This window comes from Arvicanthis niloticus, chromosome 5 (genome assembly GCF_011762505.2).
Source record: "Arvicanthis niloticus isolate mArvNil1 chromosome 5, mArvNil1.pat.X, whole genome shotgun sequence".
NCBI lineage: Eukaryota > Metazoa > Chordata > Mammalia > Rodentia > Muridae > Arvicanthis > Arvicanthis niloticus.
In genome coordinates, this window is record NC_047662.1 from 36,178,924 (window position 1) to 36,196,075 (window position 17,152).

Below are 17,152 nucleotides of genomic sequence, written 5' to 3' on the forward strand. Positions count from 1 at the left end.
GGCTAATAATTGTTGCCCACTTAAATGTGATTGCCAGTTTTTGGTTTCCTAAATGATTGGTAGAACAGTTCCTATTTTGTTCAGAACTCTATCATTCCTACAAATTGGTTAGTAATATAACGTAGAGCCTAAAATCTTGGGTTCCTATGCAGCCTTTTGCATCATTCGTTTGCCAGACAACATTGTCAGATGGGAGTGAGAGCGAGGCTTGTGCTAAGTCTTCAGGAGTTCTAGACCACTGATGAGAAAAGTTTAAACATGTACTGAGAAGTCATTTCTTTGGGTCATTTGTTACTGCGTCGCAATAATGGACTTTACGGTAAAAAAATTTGTTGGGGTCCTACGGGCATCAGGGAGGGCAGCCCCACAGCTGTCATTGGGTCGGTCACGTGGTTCTCAATATGGCGCCGCCCAGGGTTCTCTTCAGGAAGGGGCGGAGCCTGGACTGTCGGGGCGGATACTCAGATTAAAGCGGCGACCGCTCAGTTACTGTTTACCATGGAAGCGAACGGGTTGGGGTGAGTTTTCTGCTGCACGCGCTGTGGCTACGTTGCTTTCTGATCCGAGTCTTCCAATTCAGGGACATATACTTAAAACTCTTATTTTTCTGGAGATCTCCAAGTACGAACCCAAGTCGCTGAGGTTCCAAATCTTTCAATCATGGAACGGAACCTTTCCCGCTCCCTGCACCCCCTCTTCCCGCACTCTCCATTCCAGGGACTACCTTGCGGGACTGCGTTCCAAGACTTTCTTTCGAGGTGACTCAGAACGTCTAACTAGCACCTGGGACCATCAGCTTTGATCCTTTCTCTCTCGTTTTGGGGATCCCCAGCTCTTCCGAAGCTTGCCGATCAATTCTCAAAATTAACTCCTTTCCCCCAAACTTCCTTACTGGATTTTTTTTTTTCCATTTCCCTAGTCCCTCCGGCTTCTTTGAGTTTGAGAAAGTGGACAAATGTGTAGGAAAGAGGCCCTAGTGGGGCCCTCCTCCTGGGAGCTTGTGCGCTACTTGATAGAGGGGAGACGGTATGGGCGGGGAGCCATGGTTTGCAAGCAGGTCTGGAGGAGGCAGATAACAGCCTGACTGAACCCGTGCCTTCTCCAAACCCCAGTCTAGCATAATGATATTTACTCCTACCTGTACTTTCCACCTGATCTCCAGACTCCAGAATTTTCCGGAGCTGAAGAATGACACGTTCCTGAAAGCAGCCTGGGGAGAGGAAACAGAATATACTCCCGTTTGGTGCATGAGACAAGCAGGTCGCTACTTACCAGGTCAGGGTCAAAGCTATGGTCTAGATAAAACCTGAAATTCTAGATGGTGAAGTTCTTCAGGGAAAGATGGTAAATTTGGAAGACCTCATAGCTGAGTCCTGTCCTCCATGTCCTCTTGTAGAGTTTAGGGAAACCAGGGCTGCTCAGGACTTCTTCAGCACCTGTCGATCTCCTGAGGCTTGCTGTGAACTGACTCTGCAGGTGAGGGCCCCACAAACAAGGGTGGGGGTTATGCCCTCCATGTGTCACCTCACTAACCTATTTGCTATTCCCTGCAGCCACTGCGAAGGTTTCCTCTGGATGCTGCCATCATTTTCTCTGACATCCTTGTTGTACCCCTGGTACTCAATTCTGATCCTGGAATGTGGGCTTTAAAAAAAGAGGGGAGTGGGAGAAAAACACTCATTGGAAATCCTTTGTCCTGTCATGTTTCAAGATAAATACATAACTGGGAAGAGAGGAAAACACAAGTAATGGAGTTTGGGGGGGGGGGGGTTAGTCTTTTCTTTGTTGCATGTGTTGAACAGAACCCTTCCCTGAGTTCCAGGTTGTGTACCCAGATATTTTGTCCCCCCTAAGGCACTGGGCATGGAGGTGACCATGGTACCTGGCAAAGGACCCAGCTTTCCAGAGCCATTAAGAGATGAGCAGGACTTAGAGCGTCTACGGGATCCAGCAGCAGTGGCTTCTGAGTTAGGCTATGTGTTCCAAGCCATCACTCTTACCCGACAGCAGCTGGCTGGACGTGTGCCACTGATTGGCTTTGCTGGTGCTCCGGTAATTCGGCCCAGGGGTGTGGATGGGAGCATGAAGAGGTCAGGCTAGTAGGTCTGGAATAGACAAGGGATCCTGTGTTCTGCCATCTGCATCTCTCTGCAGTGGACCCTGATGACATACATGGTTGAAGGCGGCAGTTCAAGTACCATGTCTCAGGCCAAGCGATGGCTCTACCAAAGGCCACAGGCTAGTCACAAGCTGCTTGGCATACTCACTGATGCTCTGGTCCCATATCTAATAGGACAAGTGGCTGCTGGTGCTCAGGTGAGTCTTTAGGGACAAACAGGTTGCAGCTTGGTCTGTCAGGATCCAAAGCAATGGTTTCCCAAACTGGAGAAAGCAGGGATGTTACTTTTCCTCCAGTGATCTAGTTAGAGTGTCTAAGTGGTTCTCAACCTTCCTTTAATACAGTTCCTCATGGTGTGGTGACCCTCAACTATAAAATTATTTTGTTGCTACTTCATAGCTGTAATTTTGCTACTGTTGTGAATTGTAATGTAAATATCTGATATGTATGATATCTATTATGTGATCCTTGCGAAAGGATCATTCCACCCCAAAGGGGTTGTAACCCACAGGTTGAGACCATTTAGATTCTTAGCCCTTCCTGAAAATGTCAGTGGGGCTTTAAGTCTGAGAGTTTGGAGTGTGAAGCTGCTGTTAGGATCTGGAGAAGGTAAAACTTTTTTTTTTTTAAATCTACCTGCTTCTGTCTCCCAAGTGCTGGGGCTAAAGTCATCTGTCTGTCTCTCTCTCTCTCTCTCTCTCTCTCTCTCTCTCTCTCTCTCTCTCTCTCTCTGTTTTTTGTTTTGCTTCTCTGTGTATCCCTGGCTGTCCTGAAACTCAATCTGTAGACCAGGCTGGCCTCAAACTCAAAGGTCTACCTGCCTCTCCTTCCCAAGTGCTGGGATTAAAGGTATGCACAACCACTGTTGGCTTCTATTTTCTTTTAAGGCAAAACTTGTTGACTGGAATTGAGTTCCTAGCCTTGGGGAATGTGTCAGGGTTTAAAGTCACCTGAGGAGAATTAAGATATCATGTGTGTGTGTGGAGCCTGAGGTACTTCCTCTTTGTGTGTTTTTCTTATCACCTGTTTACAGGCATTGCAGCTCTTTGAGTCCCACGCAGGACATCTTGGCTCTGAGCTCTTCAGCAAGTTTGCACTGCCCTATATCCGTGATGTGGCCAAGCGAGTGAAGGCTGGATTGCAGAAGGCAGGTCTGGCACCAGTGCCCATGGTGAGGATTGGGAAAGGTTGAGTGAAGGTTGCAGCACTCAGCCTGCATAGACTGAAATCACCACTGGAGGGCAGCAGAAGCACACCCAAGAAAGGCTTAGCATCAGATCTGCTCTCTACCCCCCCCCCCCCCCCCCAGATCATATTTGCTAAGGATGGACATTTTGCCCTGGAAGAGCTGGCCCAGTCTGGCTATGAGGTAGTTGGACTTGACTGGACAGTAGCTCCAAAGAAAGCCCGGTAAGTGACGGAGGAGTGGGCAGGAGAGGCTGAGGTGGAGGGGTAAAATCCCCAAATAATGCAGTGAGAATGTGGCAATGGCTCTGCTTCCAGGGAGCGTGTCGGGAAGACAGTGACTCTGCAGGGGAACCTGGATCCCTGTGCCTTGTATGCATCTGAGGTAATAACTGGGTTCAACATGTGTGTAGGTTTCCTCTGTGCACTGTGCAGTGGTTGGGATCATGTATGTATAGTTTTATTACACCTGTTTCCCCTCTCCTCAATTCTACACACACAATGTAAACTCTAAGAAAGCAGGATATTTTTAAAATTTGAATTTTATTTTTGTGGCTATTTGTCTGTTGTCCCCCCACAGACACTCCCTGAAGCTAAGGACCCAACCCAGAGCCTTGTGCTTGCTGGGCAAGCTTTCTACCACTAAGTTAAGTCCCTAACTCTGCCTCCCTTTTTTGAGACAGTCTCATGTAGCCCGGTTAGCCTCAACCTCACTGTGTTGCTGAGGTTGGCCATGAATGTATTATCTTCCTGCCTCTCCTAAAGTGCTAGGATTATAGATTATAGACATACCCATCACACCCAGCTCTCATTTGTATTTTTTGGTGATATTTGTTATTATTCTGTGTTGGGTCTGTATGCTATGGTACATATGAAGAGGTTAGAGGCCAACTTTGTGGAGTCAGTTTTTTTCTTCCCCCCTTTTGGGTCCTAGTGATTGGACTGAGGTCATCAGGATTGCATAGCAAGCACCTGACCTGCCGAGCCAATTTACAGGCTCTCACTTCTGTTTTCTTAATGTCTGGGACATATGAGGCATCTGATAAATCGTTAATGACAGTAACACTGTGTAGAAGCACTCTCACACATGTGTGTGTGTGTGTGTGGGGGGGAGGATACAGCTTTGCTGACCTCTCCTCTAGACGGTACTCTCTTGGTATTCTAGGAAGAGATCAGTCGACTGGTGCAGCAGATGCTGGATGACTTTGGGCCACAACGCTACATTGCCAACCTAGGACATGGGCTTTACCCTGACATGGACCCAGAACGTGTAGGAGCCTTTGTGGATGCTGTACACAAACATTCACGTCTGCTTCGACAGAATTAAGTATATGCCTTTCTGCTCAAGTGCCACCAACACAGAGTTTCAAGAGAATAAAAGGAGTTGGAGTCTAGGAGTCTAGCTTGTTCCTTTGTTTGTAAATGCTTATGTCCTTATCCTCAGTTCTTTCTGAAGCCCCCCTCCCTTCCTGTCCATCCACGCCTGCCCCTCTCTCTCTCTCTCTCTCTCTCTCTCTCTCTCTCTCTCTCTCTCTCTCTCTCTCACACACACACACACACACACACACACACACACACACACACACACACACGAGACCTCAAACTCAGAGATCTACCTACCTGCCTCTCAAATGCTGGAATCATAGGTGTGTACGACCAGGCCCAGCTCCTTTGTTCCTTTTGTTATGCTTCCTCTACACATTCTTCCCAAGTCTGGGGCTCAGGTATCAGTAAAGAAGTGAGCATGCACTACAGCAGTAACACCAGGCTCACACTACGCTTATGCTATCAGCCATCCAAGTTCAGGAGTGACATGATGCTAGGTACAGCTTTCCAGGTAGTTGGGGCTATGGCATTTATAGACAAGGGTCAGGGTTCCTGTAACATAGGGCTTTGTGTCTCTGAAGGAAGGAGAAGATAGCTCAAAAGGGGCACAGAAGACAATAAAACACTTCAGAGTTCAGGAGGGAAAGAGGAGCAAAGAAGATTTATCTTTGATACCATAGTATGGGAGGGTAGAAAGATACAAAGCTAAATTGCTTAGGATTAGAGCCTTAGGCAAAAAGGTTTCTGAAGCCGAAGGGTCCTTTGGCGTTTAAGTTCATTCTGCATTCTTTTCTGAGTATATCCACTGATTTTCTCAGAATCTTGTGCTCCTGATATGATGGGAGAGGACCATTTCCTAGGACAAGGTTTTGAGATGTGCCTTAGAGCCATGGACGCGGGTGTGATGTGAGGGTTCTCCCATCTGTCCATTACTGTATATCTCTATTTAGGCCCAACCAGCTCCCTGTCCCATCAAGGAGAGAAGGGCCTCATTTACTGACAGAACACAATTTCTGCTTTTAGAAAAATCTTTTTTGGGATCCATGATTTATTCATAGAAAAGCACTGAGTTCACATACTTGCTAAAAAAGGGCAATCATGATACAGAAACGGGAGTGGCTTTTTTTGCCAACCCATTGGGCTGAGACAGTATAGGGCCCTTGACTGGACAGTGACACGTTAGTAGCCACAAATAGTGAATACAACTTACTGGTCGGCTTGGAATAAAAAAGATGACAAGTAGTTTTCAAAGAGAAAAAATAAAGTAAATCTGACAGAAAGGTCCTTAGTCCATACTCTAGCTACACCACCCCTTCCCTATCAAACCCCACCCAACTCAGGAACTAAGATACAAAACAGTAAACAGTGAAGACACTGGTATCCAACTGAGTCTTCTGAATGCCCTTGCTACCTCCTATAATTCCAGGCTAAGCATAGGGGTCATGAAGTAGTACAAACATGATACACTGTGGAGGTCGGCATGGGCTAAGATGGGGCTTATCAGCTAGAACTAGAAATTAGGAAGGGCAAGTCTACAGGAATACCAGCCTCAGCCTCCAAATGAGCTACCAATGGGATTATGATCAAAGTAGGCAGAGGAAGTTTGAGGTAGAGAGTTGGAGGAAGAAATCATGTTTGTGTTTAAAAAGAACCATGGAGCAAAAGTGGCCGGTCTTAAGGGCAGAGGGACACATGCTTAGAAATGTGTCTGCTGAGAGAAGGTAAACAGAGGAGGCACAGAGATGCGTAACAGTGCTCAGCTAGCAAGAAAATAAGGAATGGATGGGCAAGAGAGAGGTGGCAGGAAGAAGGCACACTCATGCAGATCCTCAAGTGTGAAGTTACTGACCGACTACATGTAGAGACCGCTCACATAAAAGACACATCATGGTCAGCAGGCATACACTCAGACACAAACATGTTTATACACAGGTACCCGTGTGAGCCTAGATACACACATACACTAAACATGAAGACATGAGTACACTTAACACTTAGGTATGCATTATCACACACAAATGGAACCCAGTCTAACACATGTCACACAATTAACACTGACACAGGCATGCACATGTGTATCTTTATACACAGACACATGTTCATACAGATATACACACATACAGATTGGAGATGAAAGCAGATTCTCTAACATAAAGGTGACCAGAACAGATGTATCTTATAAGCTCAGTGGCTTCCTGGACCTTTGTCTTCTCCCTGCACTTGTTATTATTATTCAGGTGTTCATCAGGCTCCTGAGTGTGAGGCAGAGGCAGGAGCTTCAGTGTTCACAAGTTTGTGAGACAAATATCTAAGCCCACTGGTGACCTCTGCTCCTCAATGACCACTAGGCTAGTTGTCCTATTGTCAGGCCACAGTTTCTGCACAGACAAGGCTCGGATTTTAACTATCCATTTTTCTCCCTGCTGCCCCCACTTATCCACTGCCAACAGCATATACTTTGTACGGGAAACCTGAGAAATGGTTATGAGTCTCCTCAGAAAACAAGCCTATCCTCCCACCCACAGCTACTTTAAGTGCCCGTCAAATCAGAGTCAGAATTATAAATAGTTACAGCTTTACAATGCTTGACAACACATAAACTATAGTATTTACAGTACCATAAATGCTTCTGTTTTTTCTGGTTAAGCAATCCCTGAGACGGAACAGTGTTCTGTGTTTGCCAAGGGAGTGGGGCCAATGGCCAGGACACGCAGGATACAGGGGCGTGAGGTGACATGTTGTGGGGGCTTCTGACCGGTCTGCAGGGTCCAGCTCATCCAGAACAGTAGAGCTGGAGTGAGAAGCTTTCCAAGGCAGGAATACTGGCTACAGTTGGACTCCCCTCATCCTTAGGTCTGTGGTACTTTTGGCTCAGCCACAAGTGATGAGTCCTCTCAGGGTAGATGTTTCAGAGTCCTTGTCCTGACCTCGGAGCCCAGGCTGCCCTAGCAGCAAGTTATCCACTTTCTCAGCCAAAGCGCTCTCGAACAAGCAGCATCAGTTTCTTCTTGCCTTTGTATATCTGTTTGAGGTTGTCAATGAATTGGGCAAATTGCAAGTGACCATCCTGGGGCAGTAGGAAGGTCTCACGGGCCTTGCTCAGAAACTCAATGAACTCTCCATAGTGGCGGGGACTGATGTGTGTCAGGCGGGAGTGTGTGGTGTTGATATAGGCATTGATGGTTGCATCCAGTAACTGGCGCAGTGGAGCTTTGTCAGTTGACATGAGCTTTCCAGAGCTGCGACGGCCTGGGATGCCTGCCAGGCCTGGTGCAGTCACTGTGCACCGACGTAGGATATCAGAAAGCACGGTGGCACAGTGCACACTCTTCACCACCAGGGGGATGAGAGCTGCCAGTTCATTCTTGCCCAGAGAGTGGCTGAGAGCACAAGCCCAGAGCACATCATTGATGGCTGGATGGGTGTCCTGGTTGTAGGCCAGGTTAAGATGGCTCATGGCCAGTGAGGCCAGCTTGAAGGCACGTAGCGGGTAGCCACGGAGCTCCATGTAGCGGGCAATGGTGAACAGCTGTGAATGAGTCATGCCACCGGCAGCAGCATCAATGGCAATCTGGTAGGCTGCCTCAAAGGCAATGTGGTCTTTCTCACAAAGTGTAAGAGCTGACAAGGCACAGCTCTGTGGATCCTTCATAGCACATTGTAGGGCCAGTGTGCGAGCACAGCTAGCCAGTTCCTCCCGCTGCGGGTAGTCAAGGCTGAGGCGCAGGATAGTGGTGTGGGAAACAGCTGTGGCAGCCACAATACTTGTAGCCTCAGTTGGGGTGAAGAGTGTGTACCAGCTCTGCAAGATGCTCACCAGGGCCCGCACACCTGTCAGGGAGAACCCGAGGTCAGCAGTAACTACTTGGTCCTAATCTGCCCAGATTTGGGGTCTGAACTTGGCCTACAGACGAGTTCTCCCTATTCCTTAGCAGCCCTAAGATGATGATCTGAGGCAAACCAGAGTAAGGGGAGCATCCCAAAAGGCCAGACCCAGCCCAGAGAAGAGAAGGTATCTGCTATACCCTCAGCCCTTCATAAAGATGAAGCAACAGAGCCCCAGGTTCGTCTGCCTCAAGGTGGGGCCCTAGGTTTCTCTAGGGGTTCTAGCTGATGTAGTGCCTTTGAGGAGAGCCTTGTGCTGGGGTTTGGGTTCTAGAATGGTTCCCAAGCCTCCAGGTTGTCTGTGGTTTTTCAGAAGCATAGACAGACCAAAGCATAGTAGGACCAAACCACTGAGCCAACTTCCTTCCTAGGGAGCACATGGGGCGGGGGGTGGGGGTGGGGGTGGGGGGGACAGGGGACTGGTGGCTGAAATCATTCTCTCAGACATTTCTCTAATCACAGAGGGTCAAAGTGCTGTTAACATCAGGATATGGTCCAAGCAATGAGAGCTTAGGCTGGCTGACACGGAGGCCATCTTCTAGCTGCTCATCCTTTCCCAGGACACCAGGAATAGAAATATGACCGCTCTAAGGATTCACTGTCCTGTCCCAAAAGTCCGGCCTACAAACTTCCCAGGGGGAAGAGGGAGGTGTGAGACTCACCCACTTCTGTAGCACAAGTAACCAGCCATCGAACCATCTCTCGGCGCCTCCAGTTAAGGGTTGATAAGGTCATCCGCATCACCTAAACACAGAAGAAGCATTTCCAGTGGGCTATACCTAACAGGTGAGATCCTCTCCTCCCTTCTACCTCATACTATTCTTTTATGCAATACGTATTTTTTGTTTGCTTGAGACAGGGTCTCATGTCTTCAATTCTCCATGATCTAGAACTTCTAATCCTTCTACCTCTACCTTCTTAGCACCAACATTAAAGATGTATCTCACCATGTCCAGTTTATGCAATGGTAGGGGTCCGTCCTAAATCTTATTTCATGTAGGTAAGCACTCTACCAAATGAGATACATTTCCAACTCAATAACAAATGTTTTGCATTATTGAATCAGTGGTCTTTTCTCTCTGTGTGGATATGTTTAATTTCTCCCTATCCCTCTCACTAGACACGGGGCTTCCTCAAGACTGACAACAGATAAGACTCTTATTGTACCTTAATTGACTTGAAGAAAGGTAGAGATAGAGAAGATGGAGACCCTATAGTGCCTAAAGCTATTTTACTTCTGGCCTTAACTTTAAAATGGAGGCCACTTTTATAGAGTCCTTACTTTCTGTCTACCCTAGAACTTATATTCTGGAAAACAGAAAGATTCAGACATGGCTCATGTTCATTCTCCTCAGAATACCTTCTGCCAATTGTCATTACTCTAGAAACCTAAAGCTGGGACAGTGGTGTCATACTCATACCTGTAACCCCAGCTCCAGGGCTACGTTGAGCAGGGTGTTGTCTGTACTGCTGTCTGTGGGAGTAGCAATCTTGAATGCATCTTGAGCTAGTTTGAAGATGAGGGAGGAAGAATGGATGTGCTTCTGTATTGCTTCCAGGATAGTTCGTAGCCTCAGCGTATCCCCTATAGTCATTGGAAAAGGTAGAGGCAGGATTTTTTTGAGTTTCCCTAAGACAGTAAGCTAATTACAACAAATACTGGTTGAACCATGCTAATTTAAACCCAATGCTTCTGAGTGCTACTATCATTTCTGGTTGATCAAGCTGTCTCTTCTAAACGAATGGTGGATCTTTCTGTTCCTAGACACCCACATGAATTCATCTCTCCCATCTTTTTTCTAAAAGTTATTTTATTTTGTATATATTGGTGTTTTACCTCCATATATAGATCTGTGTAATATGTGTGCACCTGGAACCCACAGAGGTCAGAAGAGGGCCTTAAGTTCCCTGCAACTGGAAGATGTAAGCCACCATATGGATGCTGAGAATTAAACCCAGGTCCACTGAGCTATCACTCCAGCCCCTCCTCTCTCCCAAAAATATTTGGTGACCCAATTGAAATATTAAATGAAGTTCATACTTTAAAGTACATTGTCTCTGTGTTACACAGTTTCATGAATCCATAATCACAATGTCATACAGGCTAGTTTCACTGCTCTAAAAACTCCCGTGTTCTTAAAATCTTTCCCTATTTCTCCTGGACCCTGGCAACTATAATTTTATTCAGCTGGAATCACATAGCTTTTTCAGATTGGCTTCTTGCAATATGGAATACACATTGAGGTTCCTGTGCGTAAAGTTTATTTTGTTTTATTCCTAGATAACATTTCATTGTATGGATATATCACAGTTTATCTTTTCACTTTGTGAAGAACATTTTGGTTGCTTTGGGGACAGTTGTGACTAGATACATGAATATTTCTGTGTAGGTTTGGGTATGTATATGTTTTTGCCTCTTTTGGGTAATACCTAGGAGTATGATTGCTGGAACATATGTTAAGACTACATTTAACTTTGTTAAACAGAACAAACTGAAACCCTGCCAAACTGTCTTCCAAAGTGACTGTGCTACTTCACATTCTCCCAGCAATGAGCATTTCTATTGTTCCATGGCGTTGTCAATATTTTGATCTTAGCTATTCTAACAGTGTATAGTGTTATCTTGATTTAATTTACAATTTCCTAGTAATATCCTGAATATCATTTTATATGCTTGTTTGCTATCTGTAGATGTTCTCTGGCAAAATGTCTTTTCAGTTCCTTGGTCAGTTTTAATTTTTTAAAGATTATTTATGTATATGAGTGCTCCATTTGCTTGCATCTATGCCTGCATGACAGAAGAGGATATCAGATATCATTATAGATGGTTGTGAATCATAATATGGTTGCTGGGAATTGAACTCAGGACTCCTGGAAGAAAAGTTCTAGCCCTATTTTATTTTTAAGACAGAGTCTCATTATGTAGTTCTGGTTGTCCCAGAATTAATTCTGTAGACCAGGCTGGCCTCAAACTCAGAGAACCTTCTGCCTCTGCCTCTGCCTCTGCTTCTGCCTCCTGAGTACTGGAATTAAAGGCATGTGCTACTTCTGGCTTAGTAAGTCTTAAGATTGGACTGTTAACTTTCTGGGTGTTGTTGTTGTTGGAGACAAATTGATTTGTCTCAATCTGGAGTACAGTCTCATGTATTCCAGGATGACCTTGAATTTATGTAGCAGAGTCTGACCTTGAACTCCTGATCCTCCTTCCTTCACTTCCTGAATGCTGTGAATATAGATGTGTACTGCAGTGCTTGGTTTGTGCAGTGTTGGAGCTCAAATGCAGAGCTTCAAGCATGCTAGGCACATACCAACTGGCTTGTATCCCCAGCCTCTCGGTTTAAGAATTCTTTGTATATTTGGGATATAAATTCTTACACTGAGTTGGAAACACACTTTTATAATCAATACTGTACTTAATGATCTGAGGGATTTTGAACTTGGAGATATTAACACTTTGTGTCTTACTGACACAGAAATATATACTATTATATATAAATATACTATTATGTATATTAATATAATATTAAAATTGATGGTCACAAAATAACCTTATTTTGCCACAACTTTAGGTGGCTAAAGAAATAAACTTCCATGCTGCAGATTTACCATTTCTGAGTTTATCTTCCAAAACATCTATAAAAGGTAAGTTCATGGGGCTGGAGAGACAGCTTGTTAGCTAAGAGCACTTGCTGCTCTATCATTAAGATCCAAGTTTGTATCCCAACAACCATATTAGACACCTTACAAAGCTTGTAATTCCAGCTCCCTGGTATCGGATGCCTCTTTTGACTTCTGAAGGCATCACCACCAAAGATATTTTTAATTAGAAAAAAAAAAAAACAAACAAACAACGCAGCCAGGCAGTGGTGGCAACAGCCTTTAATCCCTACATTTGGGAAGCAGAGGCAGGTGGATTCAAGTTTGAAGCTAGCCTGGTCTACAGAGCAAGTTTCAGGACAGCCAGAGTTGCATAGAGAAATCCTGTCTTAAGAAACAAAGGAGAAAGAAAAATAAAAAGACATCTTAAAATAAAAGTCCATAGTATCCTGATACAAAATACTCAGGGTCCACAGCAGCTGGGATTTCATTGCAGCTCTTTGTCTACAGCTTCTCTTCACTTCTTTTTGTGATGAAGCCTGCAGAGCTAACATGACTTCACAAGCTCCCAAGGGCACAGAGTCATTCCATACTCTACCCTTTGACAGAGTGTGGTAGAATAATCACACACTCTGATTTAGTATGGAGAGTTATAGGGCTTTGAGGCTTGAGAGGTCACTGATAATGATCTCCACTTTATAGATTTTGAAATTGAGATTGGATGAAAGATTACATTTAGAAGTTAACTTAAAAATCATCTGATTATGCTCTCGAACCAGGCGGCCTCAACCATGAACAACGCAGCAATGGCCAAGATTAAGGCTCAGGACCTGCTTGGCAAGAAGGAGGAGGAGCTGTTGAAACACCTGGACGATCTGAAGGTGGAACTCTCCCAGCTTTCGCATCGCCAAAGTGACAGGGGGCGCCGCATCCAAGCTCTCCAAGATATGAGTCGTACACAAATCTATCACCCGTGTCCTCACTGTCATTAATTAGACTAAAGCCTCAGGAAATTCTACAAGGGCAAGAAGTACAAGCCCCTGGACCTGCGACCCGAGAAGACTAGAGCCATGTGCTGCCAGGTCACCAAGCACGAAGAGAAGCTGAAGACCAAGAAGCAGCAGCGGAAGGAGCGGCCGTACCCACTGCGCAAGTATGCAGTCAAGGCCTGAGACAACAATGACAATAAAGTAAATACTGACAGGCAAAAAAAAAAAAAAAAAAAAAAAAAAGGACCCATCTGATTATGAGGCCATGTGTGGTGGTGCACACATTTAATCCTAGCACTTGGGAGGAAGAGGCAAGGAGGAGGATCTGGGTGAATCCCGGCCTAGCCTGGTCTACAGAGTGAGCTCTAAGACAGATAGGCCTACACAGAGAAACCCTGTCTCAAACAAACAAACAAACAAACAATAAAAAACAAATAAACATAAACAAATAAAATTTGGAAGTAGAGAGATGGGTTTTGGTTAGAGTACATATTGTTCTTGCAGAGAACTTAAGTTCAGTTTGTAGAACCCATGTCAGAGGCTCACAACCACCTATAACTCCATCTGTGAGGGGATCAGAAACCTTTGACCTCACTGAACACTGGCACTCATGTCCACAGACACATAATGTGAAATATTTTTTAAGAAATATAAAAATCATTTGATTCTATATATTCAGGGTCTTACAATTGTAAAGTAACTAAGGCAAAATTCTGGTCTGAACCCAGGTGCTCTTTCTAATGAACAGTCAACATGAAGATCCCACTGCTCCTGTCAACATAGAACACATCACTTTTCTTTTTCAGGAGACTTTGGGCTCTGGGTGGGCATAGTGGGGATGTTGGATCTGATGTCTACCTGTGCTTACCTTTGGCAGCAGTCAGCATGGTGGAGGCCAGTTCACACTGCTGTGATTCCAAGTGTCCAAGAGTAAACCAGCGAGGATAACGGCTGGGCACCACTGACACCATGTGATGGGGGTGGGAAGTGTCGCCTGCAGAAGACGAGTTTTCTAGAACAGGTAACCTAGAAGACCCAGGAAGTGCCATCAGCTTCATTTAGATTCTGGCCATTGTGACCCCCTTTAGGGAAGTTTGCTTTCTGCTGGGGAGGAATTGGTTAGGGAAAGAGGCTAAGAGCTTTGAAGGGTTTTAAACCCACAACATAGGTCAGGCAGGTGCTTGGGTACTTGGAAACCTTGAGCCGAACAGTTTCCACTATAAAGAGATTTGACAGACATATAGCGTGCCATTGGGTTATTTCAAAGAGCATAAGAAACATATGCTAAGGAATTTCCTTTTTAGCTAAACAGTTCTCTCAGTCATATGGCCTAACTAAAATTCTCTGTATGGTTTGCTATATCCTACAGATCTACACATGTAAACCAGGAATCCTATTCTCCTTTGAAAACAAGATTCTTACAGAGCATTGTTTTGGGGTCTTGGAGTATACGTATTTATCTCTGCTTTTCCTACACTCCTCTGGGGACCTGCACCTGGATCCATGACTGAATGGAGTTATGTTAGGATATAAATCCCTTCTCAGGCTACCCAAGTGGTTCCAAAACAGGGAGGCACCGTATCTATTATATTTTGGGGGGCCTGCTCAGACAATTTACCCTAAATATGTGGAAGGGTCAAGTGTTTCATTAATAAAGAGTCCCAGAGCCTAGCTCACATAGAAATACCTAGGCCCTGGTTTTGGGAAAGAGACAAAGGGGAAAGGGGAGAAGGATAGGCAGAGAAAGAGGCACTGAAGATGTCTGCTTTGGCAGAGGCAATCAGGCTGAACATGGGCTACCCACCTCATGGCACGTAAGGCTAACTTGTAAGACAGGTCTGGATCATGAGGCAGCAGTGCTGAGAACAAATACTTTGCAAAGGTGTGCATGGGAACACTCTCCCGGTGGATGACTTCTCCTAGGCCGCTGAAGGGGCCTCCTGAAGGAAGAAGATGAGCCAGCCAGTTATTATTTGATTGTTTGTTTATTTTTATATGTGTATTCTAGCCTAGACTTGGGAGCCCAGAAACCCATCCAATTTTGTATGCTAACCTTCATTACTCTTTAATGTCATAAATATTTCTGAGTGTGCTATGTCAGGGGAGCCCAGAGTAATAATAAAGGTGTTGTTAGCCCCCTTTCTTCTTACCTTCCAGTAGTAAGATGCACTGTTTCCGCAGTGTCTGTACTAGCTCGTCATCCAGCTGCAGTTCCTGGAGTTGGCTTAGGAGTTGCTCCTCATTACGGCATACCTTGTCCTGTGCATAGAGGCCTTCAGGCATCACCCTCTGTTGACCCATGCCCATCAGAGCAACTTCCAGGGCCAATGACAGGTATGACTCATTGCTGTTTGGGCAGCCTGAAGCCACAGGTACGTGCTGGTACACAGGAAGTCTGCTTTCATTCATATCTGAGGACAAGTATACCAGGTTCCTTAGGACAGGTCTAGTGGGTTTTCCGGTGTTTCTGCCTGCCCCACTTTGAGATATAAGTTGTTTAATGGTCATTATAAAGCTAAATCAGAACCTCAAAGCAGTAAGAAAGATACACTGAAAAAAGATTATGAGAACCACAAAAAAAAAAAAAATCACCCCTTCATAACACACAAATTGGGTAGGCCAGGCAGGGAAGCATAAAGTCTTTTTTTTTTTTTAACCAATGTACAATAGTATCATAACTGTTTTTGTGTCCATTTTCACTATCTCGGTGTGAGCACCTTTAGGGGATGAGAGCATCCCATTGTTCTAGGTTTCTCCAGAGCCTGACTCCAGAAGAGCAGTGTATGTCAGTAGTAAACAAATAAAGCAAGTGCAGCTTTAGGCTTTTTAAGCTAAGTGTCTTTGTGCAGATGAAGGTGACTAAAGATGTGGATTCCCTATGCAGGACATCAGGACAATCAGACCTGTCCTAGTTTGGCTTGGGCTAACTCTTAATATCTACTTAGAGATACCTGACTCCATCCAGGTTCACTCTTACTTTGGAAACATCTGCATCGTCTATGTTATGATTTTATATACTCCACTAAGGGTTTCAGGACAACCAATGTCCTAACTGGGTATGATGACCTATGCCTGTAGTTTTAGCTTCTTAGGTAGGTCACTGTTCAGAGGATGGCTTGAGTCCTCAAGTTCAAGAATAGCACAGGGAATAAAAGGGGGTATGTGTATAGGTTTGAAGGGAAGAATGGGGAGGGAGAAGCAATATATTTTAATCTCAAAAGCAAAACAAACGAACGAAAAAGATCTCGATTTTCTCTCCCCCACCCTTTTTCTATTAAGTAGCTCTGGGAGACAATAAATGGCAGGTAATGCTAGGATCACATGGAGAGTAGTCTTAATGTCTGCTTGCAAGTAGCCGATAGTGTGGTAAGAGATACTAATACTGAAGCAAATGCAAATAAACCCAACACAGTGATAGCACAGGGAAGAAGAACAATCGTGTATCTAGACTCAGTGTGGAGCACTTAGCCTGTTCTTTTCTGTTTGGGAAATTGGTACAAACCCACCAAGAGGGAGAATGTTAAAAGAAAAGCAGAGTGTAGCTAGGAAGCTAGTTAGATGCTGACAGGCTTAAAGGTCGCTGGGGACTGACTCCTTCATAGTCCGAAGTTGTAAAATGAGGGTCTCAAACTTCAGGGATTTGATTCCTAGTCAAAAGAACTGGCTCTGGGGCTGGGGAGGTGGCGCAGCAGTGAAGAGCTTTTACTGCTCTTCCAGAGGAAATGGCTTCAGTTCCTACCATCTATGTCAAGTGGCTCAAAACCACTTGTTATTCTAGCTCTAGGGGGACCTGATACCTCTTTTAAAAAGAAATAAAGAAAGTAGAGCTGGTCTGGGTGGGCAGGGTGGGATATGAGTCTTATCTCTGGCCCTGGGTACAGAAATGACATTTTATTCTGTGGGAGAAAAATGACTATTTAGCTGGAGGTTTCCTGGTAAGAATAGTTATCATGGTCTGTCTACTCTCTTTCTCTCCTTCTTTTCTCCTCCTCCTTCTCTTTTTTCTTCTTGTTTTTGTTCCTCTTCTTCCTCCTCTTCCTCTTCTTCTTCC

The 17,152-nt window shown here is 45.0% G+C and overlaps 2 protein-coding genes and 1 pseudogene across 4 annotated transcripts in view; 2 read left to right on the forward strand and 1 right to left on the reverse strand.

The window, feature by feature from the left end:
• Positions 1-378: 378 nt before the first annotated feature.
• On the forward strand, positions 379-4,698 carry Urod (uroporphyrinogen decarboxylase). 2 transcript variants are annotated; one of them, XM_034503607.2, is made up of 10 exons: positions 379-518; positions 1,163-1,275; positions 1,397-1,476; positions 1,554-1,616; positions 1,855-2,052; positions 2,155-2,316; positions 3,153-3,290; positions 3,429-3,529; positions 3,623-3,689; positions 4,470-4,698. In XM_034503607.2, exons 1-10 carry the CDS (start codon positions 499-501, stop codon positions 4,629-4,631), a joined length of 1,104 nt encoding a protein of 367 aa, XP_034359498.1. In that variant the 5' UTR covers positions 379-498; the 3' UTR covers positions 4,632-4,698. The 2 variants fall into 2 exon arrangements, with proteins under 2 accessions (XP_034359498.1, XP_076790495.1); XM_076934380.1 differs by lacking the exon at positions 379-518 and adding an exon at positions 557-758.
• A 1,068-nt stretch (positions 4,699-5,766) lies between these two features.
• Positions 5,767-17,152, reverse strand: part of Zswim5 (zinc finger SWIM-type containing 5) — a 106,977-nt gene continuing 95,591 nt past the window's right edge. The window contains exons 9-14 of the mRNA XM_034504000.2: positions 15,252-15,512; positions 14,906-15,041; positions 13,970-14,127; positions 9,937-10,100; positions 9,178-9,259; positions 5,767-8,461 (exon numbers count right to left, since the gene is read on the reverse strand). Coding sequence (XP_034359891.1) covers positions 7,599-8,461; positions 9,178-9,259; positions 9,937-10,100; positions 13,970-14,127; positions 14,906-15,041; positions 15,252-15,512 — 1,664 coding nt within the window. The 3' untranslated portion in view covers positions 5,767-7,598. The remainder of the gene's footprint in view (positions 8,462-9,177; positions 9,260-9,936; positions 10,101-13,969; positions 14,128-14,905; positions 15,042-15,251; positions 15,513-17,152) is intronic.
• LOC117709559 (large ribosomal subunit protein uL29 pseudogene) lies at positions 9,190-13,284 on the forward strand (annotated as a pseudogene). The gene is made up of 2 exons (XR_013110496.1): positions 9,190-9,301; positions 12,892-13,284. The product of XR_013110496.1 is annotated as a large ribosomal subunit protein uL29 pseudogene (transcript).

Coding starts and splice junctions, on each gene's coding strand:
- Urod (XM_076934380.1), top strand. CDS start 661: ATGGAACGGAACCTTTCCCGCTCCCTGCACCCCCTCTTCCCGCACTCT. Junction 1,617..1,854: donor ACATCCTTGTTGTACCCCTG/GTACTCAATTCT, acceptor GTCCCCCCTAAG/GCACTGGGCATGGAGGTGAC. Junction 2,317..3,152: donor AAGTGGCTGCTGGTGCTCAG/GTGAGTCTTTAG, acceptor ACCTGTTTACAG/GCATTGCAGCTCTTTGAGTC.